Source organism: Marmota flaviventris, chromosome 1 (assembly GCF_047511675.1).
Source record: "Marmota flaviventris isolate mMarFla1 chromosome 1, mMarFla1.hap1, whole genome shotgun sequence".
Lineage (NCBI taxonomy): Eukaryota > Metazoa > Chordata > Mammalia > Rodentia > Sciuridae > Marmota > Marmota flaviventris.
In genome coordinates this window covers 88,166,606-88,190,474 of record NC_092498.1, presented here as the reverse complement: position 1 = coordinate 88,190,474, position 23,869 = coordinate 88,166,606, and the positions used below count along the sequence as shown (strand labels likewise).

Sequence of the window (23,869 nt, the reverse complement as noted above, 5' to 3'; positions counted from 1 at the left end):
ATATATATATATATATATATATATATATATATATATATATTTTTTTTTTTTTTTTTTAATGGATACAGGGATGATGTACAAGTCTTTCTAGGAGGGCCCTTACTTGCGTATCCAGAACATGTCTTCACTGGTACATGTGCTCTGGCCCACCACATCCTCACTCCCCAATTCTTGATGTTCCTGATTCAAAACTCCTTATAGTTTCTGAAACATGTCCTTGTGACTCATGTTTGACAGGCTCCTTCCTCTGTCTGGAATTCTAATACTCATTCCCTAATCTCTCTATGCCTTAATCTGGCAGTATCTTGGAGGATTTTAAAGATAAGAGCTCAAATGCTGCTATCTTGGGGAGCCTTCTCCTGGCTGTCTCGAGTCAGGTATGTTTCCTGTTCTCCCTCTGAATTTTATAACAGGCTGTTAGGGCCTCGACACTTTTACTGAGATTGGGATTGTTGGCCTTTATGAGCTCTAGATGTGAGCTCTTGAGAAAAGGTCTTTGGGTTTTTTTTTTATTTTAAAATTTTATTTTCCTCTCTGTTGCCCCAAATCCAGACACATATCCTTCACAGAGCTCAGATTCATGGAACTAACAGATTTATTCAAAGACAAGTTTGCTTAATGCCCCTAAACTCCCTTTCTGGGGAATACTGAAATTTCAAAAGTGGTATCCATGAAAGATTGTCAGTAGCTATAGCTAAATCCTTGGTGCTTTATGCTTCTGTGGCTTAGAACAAAACTTGCTCCCTTCCCGCTTTCTGAATTTGCAGGGTAAAGACTCAAGAACATGGAAAGTGACCATGACTGCTGTTAGTGGGTCCACAAATCCAGGTCCCATACATCCCAGACAAACGGGTGAATATGTGAACCAACATAAGTCATTCAGCTACTGTGCCCCTGGAATTTGCAACATAAATGGAAACCACTAAGGGAAGGTGTTAGGAGTTGATTCATATGCATGAAGAGCCTATCAGCAACAGTCACTAGTAGTTACTAAGAACTTGCTAGGTTCCAGCCATTGTTGTAAGTATTTTCTTTTCTTATATTAACCCATGCTATCCTTATGACTGACTACCCAATGGGTAATATCTATTGTACTCATTTTTCTAAAAGATGAATTAAGGCAGGTAGAAACCAAAAGCAGAGGTAGGCTTGATTAACTGGCACTCTGACCCTAACCATCAGACTCTAGTTGACCTGAGGTGCTTTAGTTTTGCACGGGGGATCCCTAGAGATGTCCTATTTCACATCCTTCTCAGAGCCCTTAGATCAGCTTTTCTTTCCATGCAGGGAATTTCCTCATATCCTTCTATCCATCCTCCATCTTCTCCCACCCTTTATTCTTGCAGGAGGTGGAGGTCTGCTTCAAAATCATTTCTGTTGCTCACAGTAGAACCCCAAGGGATATTCCCATTAAATCTAAATCCCCAGAGCTGGAGCCATGGTGTCTGTAGGTTTGCTAAGCTCTACAGGTGGATTCTGACTTGCACCCAGGATGAGAAAAAATGATGTTGAACGGTGGTTCCAGAACCTTGAGAGAATGAACGCCTTCCTGGACACCTTTCCAGGACCTCTACCTGGATTCTGGTTCACCCTCACAGTAGCTTCCAGGAACACCAAGAACCCAGCCATGGATAGCTCTCACGGCTCCAGCACACTTCCCACCAGCTCTTCTGGACCTTCTCTCCCTTGCTACATCTTCCCTGCCACTTGCATTCCTTGGAGCCACGTGTTGGCTCCCAGAACACACCATCAGCCCTCCTTGTTTGTACAACCCAATTAGGCACACTGTTCTGGCTCTGACCTGGCACTCTTCTTGGCTGGAGCTTTGTCTTCATCCTTTGACATCCCAAAGCTAGAGCTCCAAGTGAGCTGGCTGATTCCTCCAACCATGCCAAATCCCAGGGAGGCCATATGACCAGGCTGGGCTGGCTGGCTGGCTTCCCACCAGAGCAGGGGATTCAAACCTGACATGATGGCCTGCCTATGCTTCGGATATTTCCCACAAACAGGTATCTTATTTTAAAATAAGAAATCCTGTAAAGGGGAATCAAAACCCATGATTTAATCATGGGCAGAAATTTTACCCTAATATCTAACCTCATACACTTTTTTTGCCTCAAATTATGCTCCTTCCTCTCCTGAGTCTTCAGCGCAAGTGAGAATCTGAGACCATTTCCCAGAGAATAAAGATTCCATTATTAGAAGCCATCTCCATGCCACCTGATTGCCTGTTCTTCCTCAAACTAAATAATCCTTGTTCTTTTAACCTTTTCTAATAGGCCCCACTTTCAAATCCTTAATTCATCTTCATTATTCTCCTCAGAACTCTCTTTAAATTCTCCACATACCTCTTAAACTCAGAGAGCTTGAAGTACCCAATAGAATCGAATCAAATCAAGGGATGACTAACACTGCTGCTCAATTTCTAGAGGGGAAGATTGGGAGAGCACAGTCATTTAATTCCTCTCTTCTGTTAGCAAATTCTTTCCTTCAAGGTTTCATGGTATTCAGGGTAAGTGTACTATGCACACTTTGGAAAAGGCAAAGAATACCTGTCATTCTTCTTCTCCTAGAAACTTTATATCTTTTCCTTCCTAAAAATGTAAGCATATGACTATGTTTGAACTACTGGATAAAATTAATATACCTAAAGAAAGAAAAAGGAGGGCAGAACCTGGCGAATGGTAGAAATGAAAGATTTGCCTAGTGAAGTGTTCATCTTTGGGGCACAGAAGCCTTTTTAGAGAGGTTCCCTCTTCAATCACCTTCCCGCAGTGAAATTATAATACTAGAGACGGATCCATTGTGTATCTCTCCATGTTCTGTATGCACATTTGTGCTTTATGTATTAAAAGAGTAAGCTTTTTTTTTTTTTCTCAGATGCCCTCCCAAGATTGGTTCCTCCTCTTGGGCATGATACTGATCCTGTGAGCTCTCCACGGCCTTCACATGCTTTGCATATACTCTTCCCCCAGGAAGGTGGGCTGCATGTTTTGTGTCCTTATCACAGAAGCAAGAGCTTCAGCTCAGGGTGGCTAATAAACTTGCTCTCATAGCTCACCAGGGCCTGCAGCAGATTCAGGTTTGAAACCCAGCCCCTGATCTCAGGTCCGCCAGTCATTTCTATATATCATAAGGAAGTCATAAAACCCCAAAGCCTGTCCTCTAGTATTTTAATTAAGTACCTAATTTAGCATTTATGAAACAGGCACTCCCCCCAAATAATTCCTCCTATGATAATAATAAGAGAATGAAAATGCTTTAATCATGTTTGTTCTTGCTTCCAACCTTCTGTTTCCTGATAAATTTCTATTCCACATTACTGGTTCCTGAGCAGGATGTATGGTATTTCCAGCAGCTCTGAAACCCAGAAGCTCCCCTGCTGGTTAGGGCTGTGCATGCAAGAGAATATTTTTGTTCTTGGGTCAGAGTACACGTAGCCCTTGCTCTTCTTGCATGAAGAATTTTTTGTTTTTTCTTCTTAATATTTTAGTATGAAAATTTTTAGATATTTGATAGGACATATGAAGAGATGGAAAGATCTTTTCAGCAAGCACTCATATATACACCACCTAAAACCTATACTGTTTTATGGCATATGTATTTTTTGTCCCTTTATCACCCATCAGTCCAAATTTTTAGAAATGTATTGAAGTTCACAACATAGCATGTTTCCCTCTAAATTCTTCAACATGCCAATCATTAGTTAGAATTCAATGACATGTAGACTTCTAATATGAAGGTAACACCCGCTTAATTTTTGAAATTAAAGAAATTGAATGTAGATTACCTGTTCAGGCGTAGTTACCCAAATAACAATTCCACACACACCCCCACTCCCTGCTAATGGGGTTATGCCACCTTTTGTAGCAGGCTGCCATTTCTTGGCAAGGGAGCAGATGACCATGAGAGAGCACATGAAAGAACACATGCTTCTTGTGACCATCTTGGCCTCTTCCGCCAATTTATTTGTGCTAAATATGAAGCCCAAGCTGCTTCTTTAAAAGGCTTGGAATAAGCTGGGTGTGATGAGCATGTCTGTAATCTCAGGGGCTTGGGAGGCTGAGATAGGAGGATCGTGAGTTTAAAGCCAGCCTCAGCAACTAAGCAAGGCCCTTAGCAACTCAAGAGACTCTGTCTCTAAATAAAATACAAAATAGGGCTGGGGATGTGGCTCAGTGGTTAAGCATCCCTGAGTTCAAACCCTAGTAACAACAACAACAACAACAAAAAGGCTTGGAATAAAATTCTCCCTTAATTATAGAGCTGACATTTTCTTTTTTCAGTAACATTATATAGCATTTGGGAGATGGTGGAAATTAAAGACCAATATATAAATGCTGGCCACCTTCTTAGCACTCTACATGTAGTAACTCATTCTTTAATGTTACTTTTGTGGTGCAAGATTAGTGATCAGCAAACTGTTTCTCAAGAGGGCTAGGTAGTAATAGGTTAGGCTTTAAGGGCCACAAAGTCTCTCTTTCAAGAGCTCAAGTGTGCCATGGTAGCATGAAGATGGCCATAAACAATATAGAAAAGAAATGAGGATTGCTGGGACCCCGTGAAACTTTATTACAAAGTCAACAGGCTGAATTTTGCCCATGTTCTCCTGTAGACAAACTAAGAATCCATATTTGAGAATCCATTCTCAAAAATCAGTTTTAGAACATTGTACAGTTATCTCACAACACAGAGTTTGCCAATACCTCCAAGGTCTTTTAATTCACTGGTGGGTCAAAACATATTTGTGTGCATGTCTCTTCATTTCCTGTACTATATGGAAAGAATTATTATTTTTTAAGCTGTCTTATAGCAATGCCAACCAAAAAAAAAATCACCATTCACTCGGGCAGAAAATGGTTGAATTCTATTTTTAAACAATGAGAAAAGTGAAACACAACAGAGTCAGATCTGCATCCTTGAATTGAAAGGTGTTGACGAGACAGCGTTAAGCGTGATCTTTGAGAAGCCATGGAACAGAGGACTACCACAGAGCCAAGAGACACCCCGAGAAGTGTAATTACAGACGTGGTAGAAGTACCCAGGGAGATATAGGAACAATTCATCACACAATTGATGTGTAATTACCTAGAAGGACACAAGGTGCTAGCTGGCAACCAACATGCCTTTGTTGGGCTGTGCCAAGGCTATTTAATTTCCTTCCACAGGAGATAGGGAGATGACACTGGCCATGTAAATAAGGAGGAAGAAAGAGATACCATCGCTAAAGCAAAGCTTGCTATTCTGTCCAACAAGACAGAGAGAGATGCTGTACTTAGAGCTGATGGCAAGTGCGGGTGATCTATTAAAGGACACAGCTGAAGGTGATTAGGTGATTGATTACCAATGGCTCAGTCAGTGTCCACCTGGAGGTGACAGGGGAGTGGTAGACTGAGGCCAGGAGGCAGGGCAGAAAGAGCACCAGCTCTGGACTGGCTTTTATTAGCAAATTTGTCACCTGGGCTGAGAGATTAAGCACACAGATGATTGGCTGAGAAAAAGGACCTAGTGCTTTGGAGAAAAGAAATGTGATTCAAAGTATTCCTGACATAAAGATAATGAAATCATTATCTTTGTAAATGCAATGATCCACTCAAAGCAGGAGGAAATCTAGCAAGGATGATTCATGCATAGTCATTGGATAAGTTAACTATTTAAAACATCCAAAAAGCTGAATTCATTATAGTACACACTGAATATGAATGATCGTGAGTATGAATCATCTTAATAGAGCTAAGTCTGCATAGTTTTGTTAGAAGGGAATACAGACATAACATTGATGGTACAATAGCAGAAAACAGGTGGGTGGGGGCAAAGGGAACAGATCAGGCTAAATTAAGCAGTGACCAGACCCAAACAAGGATTCATATTTGGTTTGCAGCCTAAGAGAGTGTGGGAAAGTGAGATACAGAAAAGAGGGAAAATGTTTTTAAAGGGCAGAAAATAACATCTAGGAGGAAGTGTATCTAGAAGAAACAAAGAAGGCTATGGGATGACCTGGAGTCTACTTTGAAATTCATGAAAAGTCTCACACAGTGCTGGTCCACCAGTATTAGGAGGGAAAAATCATCTTGATTCTTCTATCCTTAGGACAAAGGGAAGCATATGAAATAGCAGAGAGAAGTGAGAACAGTTGCTGGAACAATGCTCCCTGCACTTGAATGAGCAGCAGGATCCCCGCAGAGCTTGTTAAAGCACAGGTTTCGGGGCCTGGGGGCCAGCATTTCTGATCCAGCTGGTCAGGGTGGGCCAGGTGATAGTCTTGCAGCTGGTCCTGGGACCACACTTTGAGAAGCACTGGGTTAGAAGCCAGTGTCCTGGATGTGGACCATCTGGATTGATATCTGGCCTTTGCCTCTCTCAGGCTGCTCGTCTCTTTCCTCCTGTGTGCAGTGAGAGGGAGAACAGTCCCCGTGGGATTGCTGCAGGGGCTGACGTGTAAATCGGTTAACGTGGAGCACAGTAAGTACTGCATACACATTAGCTCTTATTACTAGGAAAAGACTGACAATAAGTAAATATTCAGACAGACAAGCAAATAACACTCTTTTAGTGTAGTCAAATTTCAGGTCTGGACTCTCTGAGAATGCACTGTCCACATTTTTTGATGGAAAATAGAGCTGAGGTTAGAAACTGGTTTTCAAGCTCTCAGTATTTGGTCAGCTAGGCCATATAGGCCACGTTCTCTTAGGAGACATGACTCATCTGGGGCAAAGTGCAACCTGCTTTTATCTGCACTATTTTTTAGTTACAGTTTAACCAGGTGAACAAAATCCTGAAGCACATTTTTAAAACCCCACCTGTGCAACCAGTGCTATGCACCTGCCCCTCTTCTCCGATCCCTGGCCATACCAGAATCTCACCTGACCTCTGAGCCTTAGGCCAGACAAACTATGGGGTTGTTATAGAAGCAACGGCTGTGGAGGGGTCATGTCTGCTTTCTGTTTGGATGGTGTCTTCCTCCATTTTCTGCTGCTATAACACAACACTAAAGACTGTTTATCAATAATCAAAACTTACTTGGCTTATGGTTTGGAGGCTGGGAAGTTCGAGAACATGGTGCTGGCCTCTGGTGAGGGCCTTCATGCTGCGACATAATGTGGCAGAAGGGCAAATGAGCATGTGTAAGACCACGAGAGGAAACTGGGCCCAACTCATTCTTTTTACCAGATAACCATCCTATACCCTTGATGACACATTAACTCACTCATAAAGGCAGTGCCCCAAGACCCAATCATCACCTCTTCAAAGTCCCACTTCCCAATGATGATATGGTGGCAATGAAATTTCAACATAAGTTTTGCAGGGGACATCCAAACCATAAAAGCAGCACATGGTTGGCCTTCCCAAGGCCCCGACTTCCTTGTGGCTATTCTTTCTCAATTTGGATAGCTCCACCCTGTCCCCATTGAACAGGTTACAGTTGTCAAGGTTAGGGAAGAATGACAGAGCATGTGTTGCAATGCCAGCAATGCCAGCAATTATTCTTTGTTTCTCTAAAGCCTGGAATTCAGAGAATTCCATCTCTAGTAATTATAAATAATGGAATTCACATATTTAAGTTAGACCTTAAGACATAAAAATCTCCTGTGAGATGAAAGAATCTTCTCAGGAAACTTTTTCTATTATCAAATACCATTTCATCTTCCCTTCATTTTTCTCATTCCACTTTCATCTGAACTTAGGCTCTGGCTGTTCCTTGATGGGTCTTTCCAGATCTGCTCCTGTGTCCCTTGTCTCCGAGCTTCTGAACCTGGTAGCAGCTGGGCCCCCAGAGCCCTGCCTACTACTGCCTATGAGTTCACCTTCAAAATGTCTAAATGGATTCCAGATGCACACTTGGTATTACCTTAGAAGTTCGAAGTACTCCAAAAAGAGAGAATTATTTTTTTTTTGAAGTGGGAGGGGGTCAGCTATGAATGTTGGTAGATCAAAGTACTTGTCAATAAGAAGGAAGTATATTTTATAGATTAAAGCACCTAACATTTGGTTTTATCTTTAGGGGAAAAAACACTTTTTTTTCAATTATTTTGTCAAAAAATGTTTTCTAACATTAATTTTACTATAAGGCTTTCTCACCTATACTTTAGTGAGTCTGAAACCAAAGCAAGACTTGCTCAGGACAAAACCACATCAAGAAAAAAAAGCTGAGTGCATTAGTGATCGAGATGAAAGCCTGGGAGAAAAAAATGACGGCAAAGCCCTTTATTCTTGGTAGTGTCAATATTAAGTGGGGAAAAGAGACCAGTGGAGAGGGCCTAGGATGAAAAGAATAGATATATTTCTTGCCAGGGAAGAAACAGCCTTCTGATTACTACTATAAAGCCAATTAAAGGGTAATGAGATTGATTTTGCTTGTGGCTCCTAGAATCAATCTCAAGGATTTAAGATATCTCTTGCCTGGACGTCTTGAATCAGTAGTTTTCATGTTCCACCAAATGCACTTTATTTTAAAACATCAATTTTCAATGAATAAAAGAAGAAAGCGGAGAACAGTGGAACAGTAGAAAATCCCCGTAAGTTTTTCCTTAAAACTTGATTTAAAACATTGAGAATGGTTTGGAAAATCATTCAGCTTGTTCACGTCTCCCAGACATGCCTGAGACAAGATCAACGCCTACAGCTGCAAAACTGAAGTCTAGGTGTGATTAATAAGAACTTCCAAGAGCATAATGAAGAAGTGGAATGCTGCTGCAGGCTTCAAAGAAGAATTTTACAAATAAAAGTAAAAAGGATGGAATGGGTAGATATTCAGGAGTACCAAAACGAGGGTGAAAAAATGCACAAAAAAGAAGAAAGGGATATTCTAAGCGGTATTTTAAAAAGTGAATACAATTCACTGGAAGATAAAATGTGGTAGAGAGGTGCAATTGCAATTGAAGCTTGTCATTGTCATCTGACTCTGTCTAACCTCTGGCAATCAGGAAAAAAGAGGATTCTGATCAAAAATGCTGAAAACTTTAGTTCCACCATCCACTTCTCCATAAAAAAAAACAACAAAAAACAAAAAACAGAGTTCCCAATGGGTTTATTCTACGGCAAGGGAGAAGGGAATGAAGTTGCATGAGACAGGGAACAATTTGAAATAATAGTATGTAATTTTATTTTCTTTTTTGGGAGGGAATTGCTTTTTATAATACCGTATTCACTACAGCGATTTTGAAAAAGACAAATGACACCAAATCATGTAGAGTCACAAAAGAATTTCTGCTTATTTGGTGTATCCTTTAGGTAATTCTAGTGGAATTTAACTTTAAATTATTCATGCAAGTAAATCTTAAACATTTTGGCCTTTTGGGAAGGCCAAAAAGAAACGTGGACTATTCCAGGAAAAAAATATTAGTCTGTGTTTAAGTAAGTACCTTCACAACTGCCAAAAGTCTAACTCATTACCCTAATAACAGCATTGAGTAAACCTGATCTGCTATTAGTAATAGTTTGAGGATTCTAAATTCCTTACGTTAGCGATCTCTATCTTTTTTTTTTTCTTTTGAGTTTGCTCTATATTTACTGATCACCCACTATTGTTTGGCCGTGCTCCATCCAGAGATATACCTATGATTAAGACAGTGGAAGTCTCCGGAGCATGAATTCTTCTGGAGAGAACTACACACAGAACCATTAAATACATATGTTAAGAAAATATATTGGGGGCTTATTAAGTGGTCCCCTTATCTGTGGTGACTCTTTTTGCAGTTTTTGTCACCCACAGTCAACTATGGCTTGAAAATATTAAATGAAAAATTCCAGAAATAAAAAATCCTTCAGTTCTGAATAACTTGCATTATAGTATGTTCATAATGTTGTTCTATTTTTACTATGGATTGCCATTGTTAACATCTTACTATGCCTAATTCACAAACTAAACTTTATCACAGGTATGTATATTTAGATAAAATACTAACATAATTCTATTCACCATTTTGGGTATCCAGAATGTTTTGGAACATATCCCTTGTTAACAAGAAAGGATTGTTGTTCTATAAGCAAAATATTCTTAGAGAATATCTAAGAGTTAGGGAGTTAACTAGCACACAATAAGGAGGGCAAGGAGGGAAGAATAGAGAAGTTCATTACATTAGACAAAGGGGAATGAAGGGAAGGGAGGGGGAAATGGGAATAGGAAAAACAGTAGAATGAATTGGACATCTAGTTATTTTCATGGGGTTTAGGAAGTGTCTTTATTATTGGCTGACATTTAATCTGAAACCTGAAAATGCAAAGAACCTGAGACAAGAATTCTAGGCAAGAGGCAGTGCAAAGGCCCTATGGTTGCAACATTGTGGTTTGGGTGATAAACAGGAATAGAGGCTAGTAGGGCTAAAAGGCACTGCAATCTAAGAAGAATGAGACAAACTGCTGAGTATGGCAGAAGGCAGAAGGCACAACATGGCTTGTAGGCCTAGCAAGAAGTTTTGCTTTCTTCTAAGATTAATGAGGAGCTACTGAAGGGTCTGATGTATATATAACAAAGATGATTTTGGCTCCTGATAAATGGTGTGTGTGTGTGTGTGTGTGTGTGTGTGTGTGTGTGTGAGAGAGAGAGAGAGAGAGAGAGAGAGAGAGAGAGAGAGAATAATGTTGGCTGCAGGGAAAGTGCCAATCAGTTCAGGCAAGAACTGATGATATGGAGCTGGAGGCAAGTGGGTACATGTGAGATAAATGTGGATGTAAAACTGTCACTTAGAGAAGAGAAAGGACTGAGGGGAGTCCAGGCTTCCGAGGTTGGGTGCCGCTGAATGGAGTGGCCAGGTTTCTTTTGAAGGCTAGGCCCATGATGGCCTGTGAGGCATCTACCGCAGAGGTCAAGCACACAGATGCACAGAGGTGGCTGCAGCCCACAGGGAGGTCTTAGCTAGAGAAACAAATTTGGGAGTCAGTTTTCTTCTGCACAGTTCCTGGCAGACCACCCAGGCACACATTTGGTAATTAATAAATGCTTATGAAGTGACTGGTGGATAATTGACCGAAAGGGCAAGTGAGAATTTTGCATCCTGGAAGACGTCTTGAATCTCTTGGCAAAGAGCATCCAGGAAGTGCTTGCAAAGTGCCAGGTGCTGCAGCAGCTCAATTAATATGCATCATTGTGGATGCACAATGAAGAACCTCAAGGAATCAGCAAACTGCTATACCAGTGGCTGACCCTGCCCGGCTTAGCTGATGCCAGGCCCACTGTCTAGCTGCCTGTACCTCCTGTCCCTCAGCCTCAGGATCTTTCCTCTTGGTGGCTTAATTCCTGGCCCAGGCATCTTGCTTAGTTTTCTCCATTGCCATTGTCTGTGTTCTTTTCATATATATATGACAATAGAATGTATTTTGACATATCATTCATACATGGAGTACACTTCTCATTCTGTGGTTGTATAGGATGTGGAGTTATGCTGGTCTTGTGTTCACATATGAGCGTAGGAAAGTCATGTCCGATTCATTCCACTGTCTTTCCTATTCCCATTCCCCCTCTCTTCCCTTCATTCCCCTTTATCTAAAATTGTGACCAGCCAGACTGTGGCATTTGGTGGCCCGTACGGGGAACGAACCTGCGACCTTCCCTCCCTGCCCCCCTTATTGTGTGCTAGCGCCTGCTATCAGAGCGAATATTCAGCCTTTGTTTTTGGGGGGACTGGCTTATTTTACTTAGCATAATAGTCTCTAGTTCCATCCATTTATCAGCAAATAGCATGATTTCATTCTTCTTTATGGCGAGTGATATTCCATTGCCTAGATGTACCACATTTCTTTATTCATTCATCTGCTGAATGCACTGGTTGGTTCCATAGCTTGGCTATTGTGAATTTACTGCCATTTTGTCCTTCCATTCAGGGAATACTGCCATGGATCCCACTGTCCCCAGTGACTATCTCAGAGCCTGCTCTCCAGGGGTTGCGGAATCTGCCCTGAATCTTGTACATTAATTAAGTTTCTATTATGGGCCAAGAACCACAGTAGACACTTGAAATATTTACAGCGATCCAGAAAACTAGGTGTTCACCTTTGGCTTCAGCTTCCATCTAGCTGGGAGAGTCAGTGGTTGGCTCTGAGACAAATAGCTAGAAAGCGGTGGAGCGAGAAGTCAAGACAAGTCCAAGTTGACGCTGCAGCTGAGCTCCCTGCCCTCTTGGGCCTGCTGGCTCCTGGGGTTTGCCTGTGGAATCCGTGTGTACACTCATCTCACCTTGCTCCCCACTGGAGTCCCCGGGGAGGGTGGTACCTAGGCTGACAATCAGTTACCAAGGCGGTTGGCCTGCAGCTTTACCCTGGAATGACACTGTTTCCTCCTCTGCAACTGCGGGCTTCACTGGGCACTCGTTTATCTTGTGAACTGGAGGATCCTCCCCTGAGAGAGACCCACAGACCATGGAAGTCACCACAGAGACAACAGAGGATGGGGGATACTGCAACAGCCCAGCCAGGACCAGGGAAGAGGTGGCAGCGGGAGATGGGCTGGTGACTCTGGAGGAGGGCAGAGAGCTGTGTATAAAAGGACGTGGACTCTTAACTAGCTATAGCTAAGAGGGCAGATGAACTAGAAAAATACACATCAAAAATACACATCATTGTTCAAACAAAATAGCCTTCAAGGCTTTATGTAAATGCGTTAATAAAGCTTCACTCTCTCTGGCCACATGCTCTAATGGGGAGGCTTTCTGTCTTCATTAGGCACGTCCCTGAGCAGCCAGCTGTGTACAGGCAGAGACTTTGACTCAACCCCGTCGCCAGCAGGAGCAACAGTTTCCCAGCATCCAACAGGAAATAGTGCCTCTGCTCCCCAGAGGCCAACCCCTGGGAGGCCCAGGAGTTGGGACAGGAATTACCTGCAGTTCACATTCCGCTGGAGGACAAAGTGCATGTGGCTGCTTCGGCTGGGGCTCATCCCAGCTGCACCTGTTCCTCTAGCTCACTTGACCCTTCCTTGACTGACACCTGGCTGGCTGGCTGGGCCCCACGCTGCCTCCAAAGAAGTCAAGCTGACGAGTACCCATTTTACAAGAGGGTTTGTGTCAGAAATGGGACATGGAATTTCTAGAGGCCAGCTACCTATGGACCACGCATCAATCAGGTATCCCTGATGAAGGAGTTGAATTGAGAAAGGTGGAAAGATTTGTTTAAAAGACAGATGAGAAGGAAAGACAGGCCACGCGTGTACCATATCCTTTAATGACAGCATTATGGTGTCGGCCACTCAGTAGAGACATGGTGGCTGTGCTCAGGTGATTAGGAAACTCATTGGTAAAGGAGGGCTTGGGAAACTCCTGTGGGCCACTGGATGTCTGAAGCGCTTCAGCGAGGTGACTGCTGCAACAGGCACAGTGTGGCTCAGAGGCTCAGCCTGGAAGTTTGCCTTTCTACTAAGAGTCATGAAGAACAACTGAGGGGTGTTATTTATGTGTAACAGCGATGACTTGGGCTTCTGTTGATGAACGTGTGAGTGTGTGTGTGTGTGTGAGTGTGTGAGAGAGTGTGCGGGTGTTGGCTGAAGTCAGGGTGCCAAGAGTCAAAGCTGGAAGACCACACAGGAGGTTGCCGACCTGCACCAACTCAGGGAAGAAATGAATATGGCTTCCTGGACCTGGAGAGCAGGCACACTCGAGATGTATTTGGAGGTAAAACTGTCACTGACAACTTGTAAAACTTGAAGCCTAGGAAGAGTGGCTCTGAAGATAATCTGAATTTGCCCGTCTCCTCTGCTGATGTTCCACCTGACTCAAAGGCAGAGTGACATGGCCACAAAGTCCTCTCTCTCTCTCACATACACACACACACACATGCACCCACATGAGGCAAGACTTTAAAAATGTGCTGAGTTACATTGTAATTCTGTTCTCTTTTCTTATGACACTAAAAATGCTGAAAGCCAAGTTCTTAGCTGTATTTCCAATACCTAGACCAAAGCTAAAATGAACCAGATCTCTGTATCCATTTCCAGAACATATGATATGAACCAATGGGTGACTGTTGACAAGCCCAGGGTCTCAAGCATTGGTGCCCAGCCTTCCCCAGGGAATTTTTGTTCATGCCCTTAGACAGAGTTCTCAGTTGTGTTTGAATTTTACAAATATTCTTTCCCTCAGATACCTAAACTCTCTATATCCCGGCACGTGGTTGTAATTTTTCTGATGGAGAAACACTAAGAGCAGTACTGGAGGAGAGCTTAGGGACTCACTCATTCACAATGAGTCTCACTGAAAGCACACTTACTTAGCACATTTCATATGAAGATTGATATTTATCTTATTTTCCCTGTATTTGACTATTATCAAATATTCAAAGGACAGTAGACTATATAGTTAGTGACAGGGCAAGGTCAGACTACCAAATACATTGGAACTGATCCTGGATTTTTTTCATAACCATCAATATTTTCTCCTCTCTAGTACAATTCCTGGGATGAGAAACTCCAGTCCACTCTTCACTAAAATCAAGTTTACCTGATGAATTTCATTGCTCTTCTACAAGAAGTAAAATTTTTTTGTAGAAAAATATATTAAAGAGTGATGTCTGCTCTTAAGTTATTGATAGGAATGTATGCAGATCTTTGAAACAGGTTCAAAACCAGACCTGGAGAGTACTGAAGTTCACAGATGAGTCTCAGGAGTGTTGAACTGGAATCTTCCCCCCTGACAGGGCACACAGGGTACTTTAAAGGCTCTCTGCAACTTTATACTTAATCAAAGGAATAATAAAACTGAACAAGGGCCCGTGGGCCTTTGGTTTGAAGGATATTAGTTTGGCTATTGAAGAAACTGATCAGGATAAAAATAGGAAATAGAGCCTCAGTCCTGCCTTTCAGCCTCACTCCTGGTACTTCAGGCGATTAGGAAACTAACTAGTGAAGGAAAACTTTGGAAACTTCTGTGAGCCAGTTAGGCTGTTGATGAGTCCAGAGCATTTTCTTAACACTGTTACCTTTTTGATTATGAACACTTAGAAACAGCATATTAACATCTTTTTTAAAGTTTTTTTTTTAATTTATTTTAATTCTCTTGTTTATAAATAGAGTCCATATATTTTTTAAGCAATCGCCAAGATTAAAAATATGGCCCCTTTTCATGTAAGGCCTTATCATTTTAAAAATGTCAACTAAATATGACAAATAATAAAACTTGCTAAATATGAGTGCCCAGAGAACTCAAATATTTCTTATTCTTTGTATGTGCTCTGCTGGAAACATTTCAACATTTAAGAAGTGCTAAGAAATCCAAACTACAGTAATAATAATAATAATAAAACAGAATATACATTCTGAGGGAATTACAAAGGATGCTTGATTTACCTCTGCCATGGTTAAAAATGTACGGCTTCTGATTTAAATGAGTTTGTAAGTACTTTTATAATAATGCCTGATTTCAAAATATAGATTGTGAAGATGTTAAATTTGGTGACATGTTAACAAACACTAATAGAAATCAACTCCCAGGAAACCTGAAATCCCTCCAGTACTAACTCAGCGCTGACAATTCATCATATTTAACAAGGTGTTTTGGAAATAGCCGTGCACTGACCTCCCGAGGACAAATGATCCTCTTGGGACGAGGAGCCTCTTGCTGTAACTGATACACTGCCAAAAAAAGGGAAAAGAAAGATAATTGTGATTAGAAATCAACAAAACATACCAACATGCCTTCAAATATTTTTACCTAGTTCTTCTCCAGAACTGTAAATATATATATATATATATATATATATATATATATATATATATATATATATATATATATATATATATAAAAGGTTACAGACACATTTTTTAGACTGGATAAAATCAGGTCATTTATATGGAAATGAGTCACTGTGAATGTAAACTGGCAAAATTGATTTTTTTTATTCTTATAAGGCCAATTTAATTTCATAATTGTTACTGGCATTGTTCATTTTATGGCTTTCTTGGAAGGCTAGATACAGCTAAAATTCTTTTGACTATTTTAGAAATGAAATTCTACTTGTGAGTACTTGAGTAGTAAGATCATGTAATAGGATTCCTGAATGTAAATGCCAATGCCTCTTGACACTGCAGGGAAAGAACCGGCATTACGAGTGCCATTTTCTGAAATGTTACAGTTATGTGCAAAGACGACTGGTTCCGAGTGAATAAGCGGCACCAAGTCATCCTCCTGTCCCTACCTTTGTGTCTGCCTACCACCAAGGATTCCGAGCCATCTGACCACCTCCCTTCTACCAGCACCCCTCTTCCCTGGGCCCTTTCAAACCTTAAATAGTAGTAACTCTCTTCTAACCTGCTTCAATGACAAACTTTCAGGCTTGGGCATGGAGAAAAGCCAGTAATTATATATAATACAACTTATCTATTATTTGTGATTTTTTTCAGAATACAATGAATGGTTTTCCTGCTGATCAGTTCGTTTTCTATTCTTCCTTGTCTCTTTCTATTTCTATGGTGCTGAGGCTGGAGCTCAGGGCCTTGCAGATGCTAGACAAGTGCTCTACCACTGCGATACATCCTCAACCCTGATCACTTCTCCTAGAGAGAAAAGCTACCCTATCAAAGCTGGTACCCTTGATTCTAGTTCCATGAAATCTGAGGTTGAAAACCACCATGATGATCTTATCTTCAGAAACTTGAAGAGGCAAGAATTAATTTTATAGAATGAATCCTTGAAAAGTTAAAAACTATATCATGGAAAGCCTTTGTAGAAACTGGGATAAGCACAAATGTCTGATTTATTGTTAGGCCTAAATTTTTTTTAATTGAAGGGCAGACAGTCATATGAATATAGGTTTAAAATTCTAGACTGGGAGCTGGGTTTGTGGCTCAGTGGTAGAGAACTTGCCTAGCATGTGTAAGGCACAGGGTTTGATTCTCGCACTGCATATAAAAAAGTGAACAAAATAAAGGTCCATCAATGTCTAAAAAATTTTTTTAAAAATGCTAGACTATATTTGTATTATGGCTCCCTGATGCCTTCAGCTCAACATGGGGTTGTTTTGTTTTATTACCTAATTAAGTGCAGACAACCCAGCCTTAGCACAGAAGAGAAACAAGCTAACACTCTTTTGGATGTTGTAATGTGTCCATTTCTAAGTGTAGATTGTCCAAACTAATGATGGTGCACATGACATAGAAGGACAATTGTACCCACATCTGAAAAGAAAGCAGAGTTCAACATAGCCTTTTGAGAAGGTCACCAAAATGACAGAAAAATAAAAAGGTGGCCTCTAAACACCTATCTCCCCTATCTGATTCAAATGTATGATATGTCAAGATCATTGTACTGTATGTGTAACTAATTAAAAAAATAAAATAAAATGCAGCACAAAGGCTCTGGCCAGACACTGATGCCATGCTCTTCCCAGTCTCAAAAAAAAAAAAAAAAAAAACAAGCCCACAGGTCCAAGTAGACCACTCTATGGGAAGTGGGACCGGGTGCAGGAATGATGCACTGTTTTGCACATGAGATCATCAACCTGTGGGCACTAATTATTCAGCTGTGTTGTGATTTTCTGTTGGCTTCTACAGCATAGCCTGGACGATTTTCCTCTTCTGTTTTTTCGTCTCTTATACCTGTGGCTGATTCCTCTTCTGCTAACCCATTATCAAGGGAGATCCCCAAAGTCTCTCTCAGACCCTCCTCAGGTCTTATTCTCTTCCCTCTGCCCAAGGCATCTCCTCTACATCTACATTTCACTTTTCACCTACATGCAAAAGGCTCCCCTGTTTGCTCAGAACACTCCTCTAAGTGTCAAGCTGAATATGGAGCCTCTCTTAGAGATTCCTCTTGCGTTTCTTAAAAGGATCTCAAAAAGTATTTATTCAAAAAATAAAAAAGAATATAACACAATGAATCCCACTTTATATATGATTATAATGCACCAATTAAAAAATAAATAGAAGGGTAACCAGTAGAATAGAGGAAGGGCGTCAGGGGGAGGGAGGGGACGGGGAGGTACTGGGGACTGAAATGGCGTGAAATCTGTTATGTGCATGTTTGAATATATCACATTGAACCACACTTTTATGTATAAATATAACGCATGAATAAGACATAACAATTATTAAAAAGAAATCAAAATGGATCTCAAGTTCAACTCATCAAACGTTGGACTCATGATATTTCCCTTGAAATCTAGGTCTCTTCCAAAATCCTGGCATTAGCAAAAGCATAACCATCCATGTGATTTCTCCACCAGCATCCTCAAAACCATCCATGGCACTTTATGTGGCCTGTTTTTCATCAATGACAAATGGTCAATATGCTTTGTCAAAGTGTCTCAGCTCTGTTCACTTGTGTCCATCAATATCTCCTACACCCTACTCCAGGATCTAGACTCTAACTCCCTCCAGCCTGCTCTCTCCCTGATGGCCAGAATAACTATTGGACAATGTCCATCAAATCATGGCCCTCCCTGCTCAAAAGCTTTATGACCTCCCATTGCTCTTGGACATGACCAAAGTCTCCCACATAAATGGTCTTGCCTCTGACCACTTCTACAATCTCACCATGTATCATGCTGTCTGCTCAGCCACATTTAGTGTCCTCTCCATTTCCTAAATGCACATGCACCAACCTCAGATCCTTTGTACATGCTATACTTTTTGTCTACAGTATTCTCTTTTCCTCCCTTTCTACCTTTAGTTATCTGTCCCTCATCATCACGACTTGAGTTCAAATATCATCTTTGTGGAGGAGTCCCTCTTGACACCCCTCACCCCAGATCCAAAACCATCTCCCTATTCTATGCTCTTATAATTTCCTGTATTTTTCTCTATGTCACTTATCTCATCACCATTCTGTACTTATTGGTGTGATTTCTAAAAAAAAAAAAAAAATTCTGTTTCTCCTTCCATGTTGTAAGTCCTGAAATGAGGAAAGGGATCATGTTTATTTGTGCTTGGTTTAGTAACTTCAGTATTTTTTGAAGTGCTTTGAATATAATTAAAGAGAAAACAATATGCCCTATTTTTAAGAATCCTACCAGCTTTGGAGGGAGATTCAGAAATTAGAAATAGTCTTATGGAACAGGGCAAAATACAGAGCTGGCATGATACCACCTGTTCAAGGCTGTGGTCACCAAGGCCCCTTAGAATGGAATACTTAAGTGAGCAATGGTGTATCTCCCACTGGACGCCGTGCCGGGGTAGTAAGGACTGGGGAGACTCTTGATACACTGACCTGGGTAATATTCAGGATGTTCTTTGTGAGTGAAAATGTCAAGGTAAAGGTATACAGTTGGTTCTCTGAATCCATGTGTTCCACATATGAGGATTCAACTAACCACCAATTGAAGATATTTGGGGGAAAAATGCATCTGTGCTGAGTATGTATGATTTTTTTTCTTGCCATTATTTCCTAAACAAAGCAGTGTCACAATTGTTTACATAGAATTGACATCGTATGAAGTATTATAAGTAATCAAGAAATGATTTCAAACATAAAAGAGGATTTTGTTCGTTATATGCAAATACGATGCCACTTGTTGTGAGGGACTGGAGCACTTGAGGATTTGGGTACCTGCAGGGTGTCCCAGAACCCATCCTGCGTGGACACCAAGGGATGATTGTATACCTATACCTACAGGCATGCACACACACACAAACCCACCCCGACCTTCAGGTATTATATATATACATTCAAGAAAGGGAGTAAAATAATAGGTTTGTATTCATTTTTGCTTGTATCAGCATAAATAAGCTCTGGGAGGAACAAGGAAGTAAAAAAAAAGCAATTACCATCAGGGGATGAAAAGAAAAAAAGGCAGAAGTGGAAGGAAGATTCCCCAATGTCCATATTGTTCTACTGTTTGACTTTTGAGCCACACGTATGTATTTCTTATTCAAAACAAGGCGGAGAGGCTGCTGGAGGCAGGGTCAGAGAAGCCAGCTGGTGGAGGAGGAAGCTGACGGAGGACAAGGTGACCAACGACAGAGAGAAGTGGCTGCCTGGAGCCCTGTATCCCTCCTGAGTCAGGGTCAGCACTGCCCAGCTGCTCCTGTGTAGGCTGCTGCTGTTAATCAGTCTAATGGGAGCCCAGGGGCCATCTCCCAGAATCCCCAGAGTTTGGGCTCCAGATGGACTGCAGAATCCACATTCAGCGAGACTCATCCATCCTTCTCTCTCTTTCTTTTGGTAACCAGGATTGAAACCAGGAGCACTGAACCACTGAGCCACATCTCCAGCCCTATTGGATTTTTAAAAAATTTTGAAACAGGGTCTAAGTTGCAGAGGCTGGCTTTGAATTTGTGATCCTCCAGCCTTAGCCTCCTGGGCTGCTGGGACATAGGCGTGCGCCTGGCAGTGAACTCCGTTTTTTAAGGAGGAGGCCAAGATGTATACCAGTTTTAAGAGAGAAGCAGTTTTAGCTTAGCACTCCTTTGCAATTCATAACAGCCAATATGTGAGCATCTGCTATATGCCAGACACCACAGTCAGCATTATGTGTAGACTCTGAGGATGAATGGAGAGGCAGGAGAAGAGAAGAGACAGCATACTAAGTACCTGCCATGTGACAGGAGCAATATTTTATTGAGTTCTTTCTTTCTCTCTCTCCCACAGAAAACCAACTTCCTATAATTACCATTTTCATTTCTCAGACAAGGAAATAAGAACAGAGAAGTTAAACATTTGTCCCAGGGCATTGGGCTAGATGTAACCTTTTGATCCCGGGACTTGGTTTATTGTGCCTGTGCCTCTGGGCCTTTGCCCTTGCTGTCCCTTGGACTGAGTTGCTCTTTCTCAAGATACCCACAAGGCTCATTCACTGCTTTCATTCAGGTCTCTACTTAAATCTCAGCTTGCAGGGCTTCCCTGACTTGTCTATAGAAAATTCCACCCACCACTCTGCTCCCTTCTGCTTCTTGGTATATCTCAGAGCTCAACACCATTAGCACCGCTAACAGATAAAATATAAATATTTTACTTCTCTAGTTCTTACACTACCTCCCCTGAGTATAATGAAGCCCTCTGAGGGTGGGGACTCTTGTTCTGTCCACTGAGTATCCTCAGTGTCCATGAAAGAGCTGGGCACAGAGTAGGTGCTTAATGAATATTTGGTGAAGAAATGGACTCCAATAGCCCATGGATTACAGCCTGTGCCTTCGAGGAGCCTGACCCAAGGAGGGGGATGTGCTTAGAGAAGCAAAATCAAGGTGGGACCTGAGCTTTAATGAGGAGGAAAGGAGGAAGCTGTTCTGTTTGCTCGGGGGCTGGCTTCCTGAGGGGAGAGGGACGGGGCTCCCCTGGAGGGATTAGTGGGGCTTTGCAGGTAAAAGAGAAAGAGGGTTATGGGGCAGGAGGAAGAGCATCAGCAGGGAAGGAAAAGGATGTGCCAGTTGGTCATTCAGAGGCCAGTGTGGCAGTTGTGCCTGGTGTGCAGTGTGCAGAAGGTCCTGTGGAGCTGGCCTATGGACACTATTCTAAGGAGCTCAGTGCTCTCTGTCTGCAGGAGGAGGCAGTGACATGTTTTTAGCAGGAAGGTGACATCACTAATCTGTTTTAGGATAACAGTAAAGATAGAGCCATTTGCAAGATTAGGAACTGCCATTTTTCTGGGCACCTACTATGTGCCAGACATCTTATGTGCATCTTCTCTTGAATCATCCCCCAAAGCTACCACATAACTATTCTCCCTCACTGATACAGCAGTGGATGTGCTGCCCACTTTGAAGACACTCAAGATCACACAAATAATAGGATTAAGTCAAAATTGAGATACAAATCCTGGTTTTCCAGAACTCAAAGTCTGTATTTCTCAGCCTCAGCTGGTAGTTCCCTACAGCCGGACAGGCCCACCTGGGCTGCTTGCATTAGGATCTCCATGAAGCCATCATGAAATACAGTGTTAGAGTCTGTAAACAAGTCAAAATAACACCTGGCATTTAGCCAGGGGAATGTTAAAGTTCGTAAACAAGTCTGGATGGTGCCTGGCAAAATGCCAGAGGGAGTGGTTTGAGAAGTAACAAAAGCGAGCCATTAAGTGTGGAGATTCCTTATTGGTTGACTGATGTATCTAGTTTATGCTAATTAGATAAGCTCTGTGGAATGTATAAATACTGCTCCTGTCCTGCAATAAACGGCTCCTACTCCTGCTGTATCAACGTACACAAGTTCTTCGTCACCCCCCTGATTATTCTGCTGCAGCCGGACTGCGGCAATACAGGTTCCCAGACTCCATCCCTGGAGATGCACACTCTGTGAGTCTGACAAGGATCCTGATTTCTGTTCTTTTTCAATCTCCTCAGGAGATTCAAATGTATGTCCAGGGGCAGGGGACCAGTGCCCTTTGCCTCTCTGATTGGGAGAGGGTGGGGCGAACCAGGAGACAGGGAATAGAGAGAGAGCAGTACTTCTCGTGTACACAAGGGAGATCGTGAAAGCATGAGTTCAGGTGACACTGGTGGGAATGCAGTCGAGAGAGGGGTTGATTGCCCAGGAGGGTAGAAGGACTTGACCACAAACTGAATGGAGGGAAGGGGGAGACTGAGATGCCAATAACAGAAATGAGGGATGCATTGGACCATCTCTGGACAGTGCCTCTCCCATGTCAACAGCCTAAGTCCCAGCACTCTTCTAGGCCCTGAGGATACTGCAGTGGACAGAACAAAGACCCTACCCTCAGAGAGCCTCACTATACTCAGAATAGGTGTCCTCTAGGAACCCCCCTGAGCCTTAACAAAGAGAAATGCAGTAGTTCACCAATTGCTCAATCCAGAACAGAACCAGACAGGGGTGACTTGTAAGAGGAAGTGGGAAGATCCCTAAGCAACCCCCTAAAGCCAGGATCCCTCAGTAGCAGACATTATTAGTTTATTGCTTATTTCTTAGTCAGAAGGTCTGAGAACCTGTAAGATCTGCTCTATGCTGTTTCAAGCAACAAAAGTTGGCAAATAAGTACAGAATCCTATTTTCCATCTGGGTTATGTGTCTGTCTATACAGATAATGAGAGGGTAACCAACTGCAATGAAAACCAAATAAAAAAAACAGAGCCCAATTTTCTATCTTAGCTTCAGATGAGAGCCTGCCCATTATTTTCAGGATTAGCTATACCAGAACAAACATCTGTGAAAAAAAGTTCTCCAAGGCATGTTTAATATAACTGAAACATGTCACATAACCCCAAAATGTCACTTCTTGAATTTTCTTTGTGCGACAAACACATTTCACAGCGAAATGCAAAAATGAATGTCACTTTCTAGGTGGTTCTATGAGCAGAGAGGTGATATGATGGAATTTGCTTCTACAGCAATGTTCCAGATATATTCCAGGCACTCCCTAGCCTTGGGCCCTCTACCACTCAGGAGAGAATTCTTAGCCCTGGAGAAAGCTGTTTGGCAGGGGTGGTGGTCACTGGGGGATGTGGAGGTAGAGGAGAGCCCAAGATTCCCAAGACAGGTAATGTAGATTTAGAAACCCAATATTTTATTTTTTCTTCAGTAAGAAAACTTAACCCCTTCTCTTCCCCTGGGAACAGAATCAACTTATTCCTGTGGAAGTCCTATAAAAGCTTATGGCCTGGGCAGTGCCAATATCTAGCCAGACCCATCAGTTCCTAGGAGAGCCCTCAGGGATGGTCCCCGTAGTCCACTTCTTTCCAAAGGGGGAACATGGATCACAGAACTGAGTCCAGCCACATGATCATGACCCTGAGCCAGACCCACCCTGCTCATTGCCCATGCCTTCCTCTAAGACTTTCAGGGAAAATACTCCTGGATATAAGCAGGGAATTATCGGTGTTTTCCATGTCCTCTTGTTTCAACTCTGTCCTCCAGCATATTCAAATAAAAAATGTCATCTCAGTGGGATTTACTTCTCTTGTTCAGTGGCACTGTGACAAAACCAAGAATCAGGCTTGCAGTGCACCAAACCCAAAAGTACCAGGCATACATGTGCATAAGAAAAACCTGTGGGGTTCCCTCAA

General features: G+C 42.0%; 1 protein-coding gene across 1 annotated transcript in view; it reads right to left on the bottom strand.

Moving 5' to 3' along the window:
- Positions 1–23,869, bottom strand: part of Chn2 (chimerin 2) — a 299,931-nt gene that overhangs the window by 124,532 nt on the left and 151,530 nt on the right. The window contains exon 3 of the mRNA XM_027939645.3: positions 15,501–15,556. Coding sequence (XP_027795446.1) covers positions 15,501–15,556 — 56 coding nt within the window. The remainder of the gene's footprint in view (positions 1–15,500; positions 15,557–23,869) is intronic.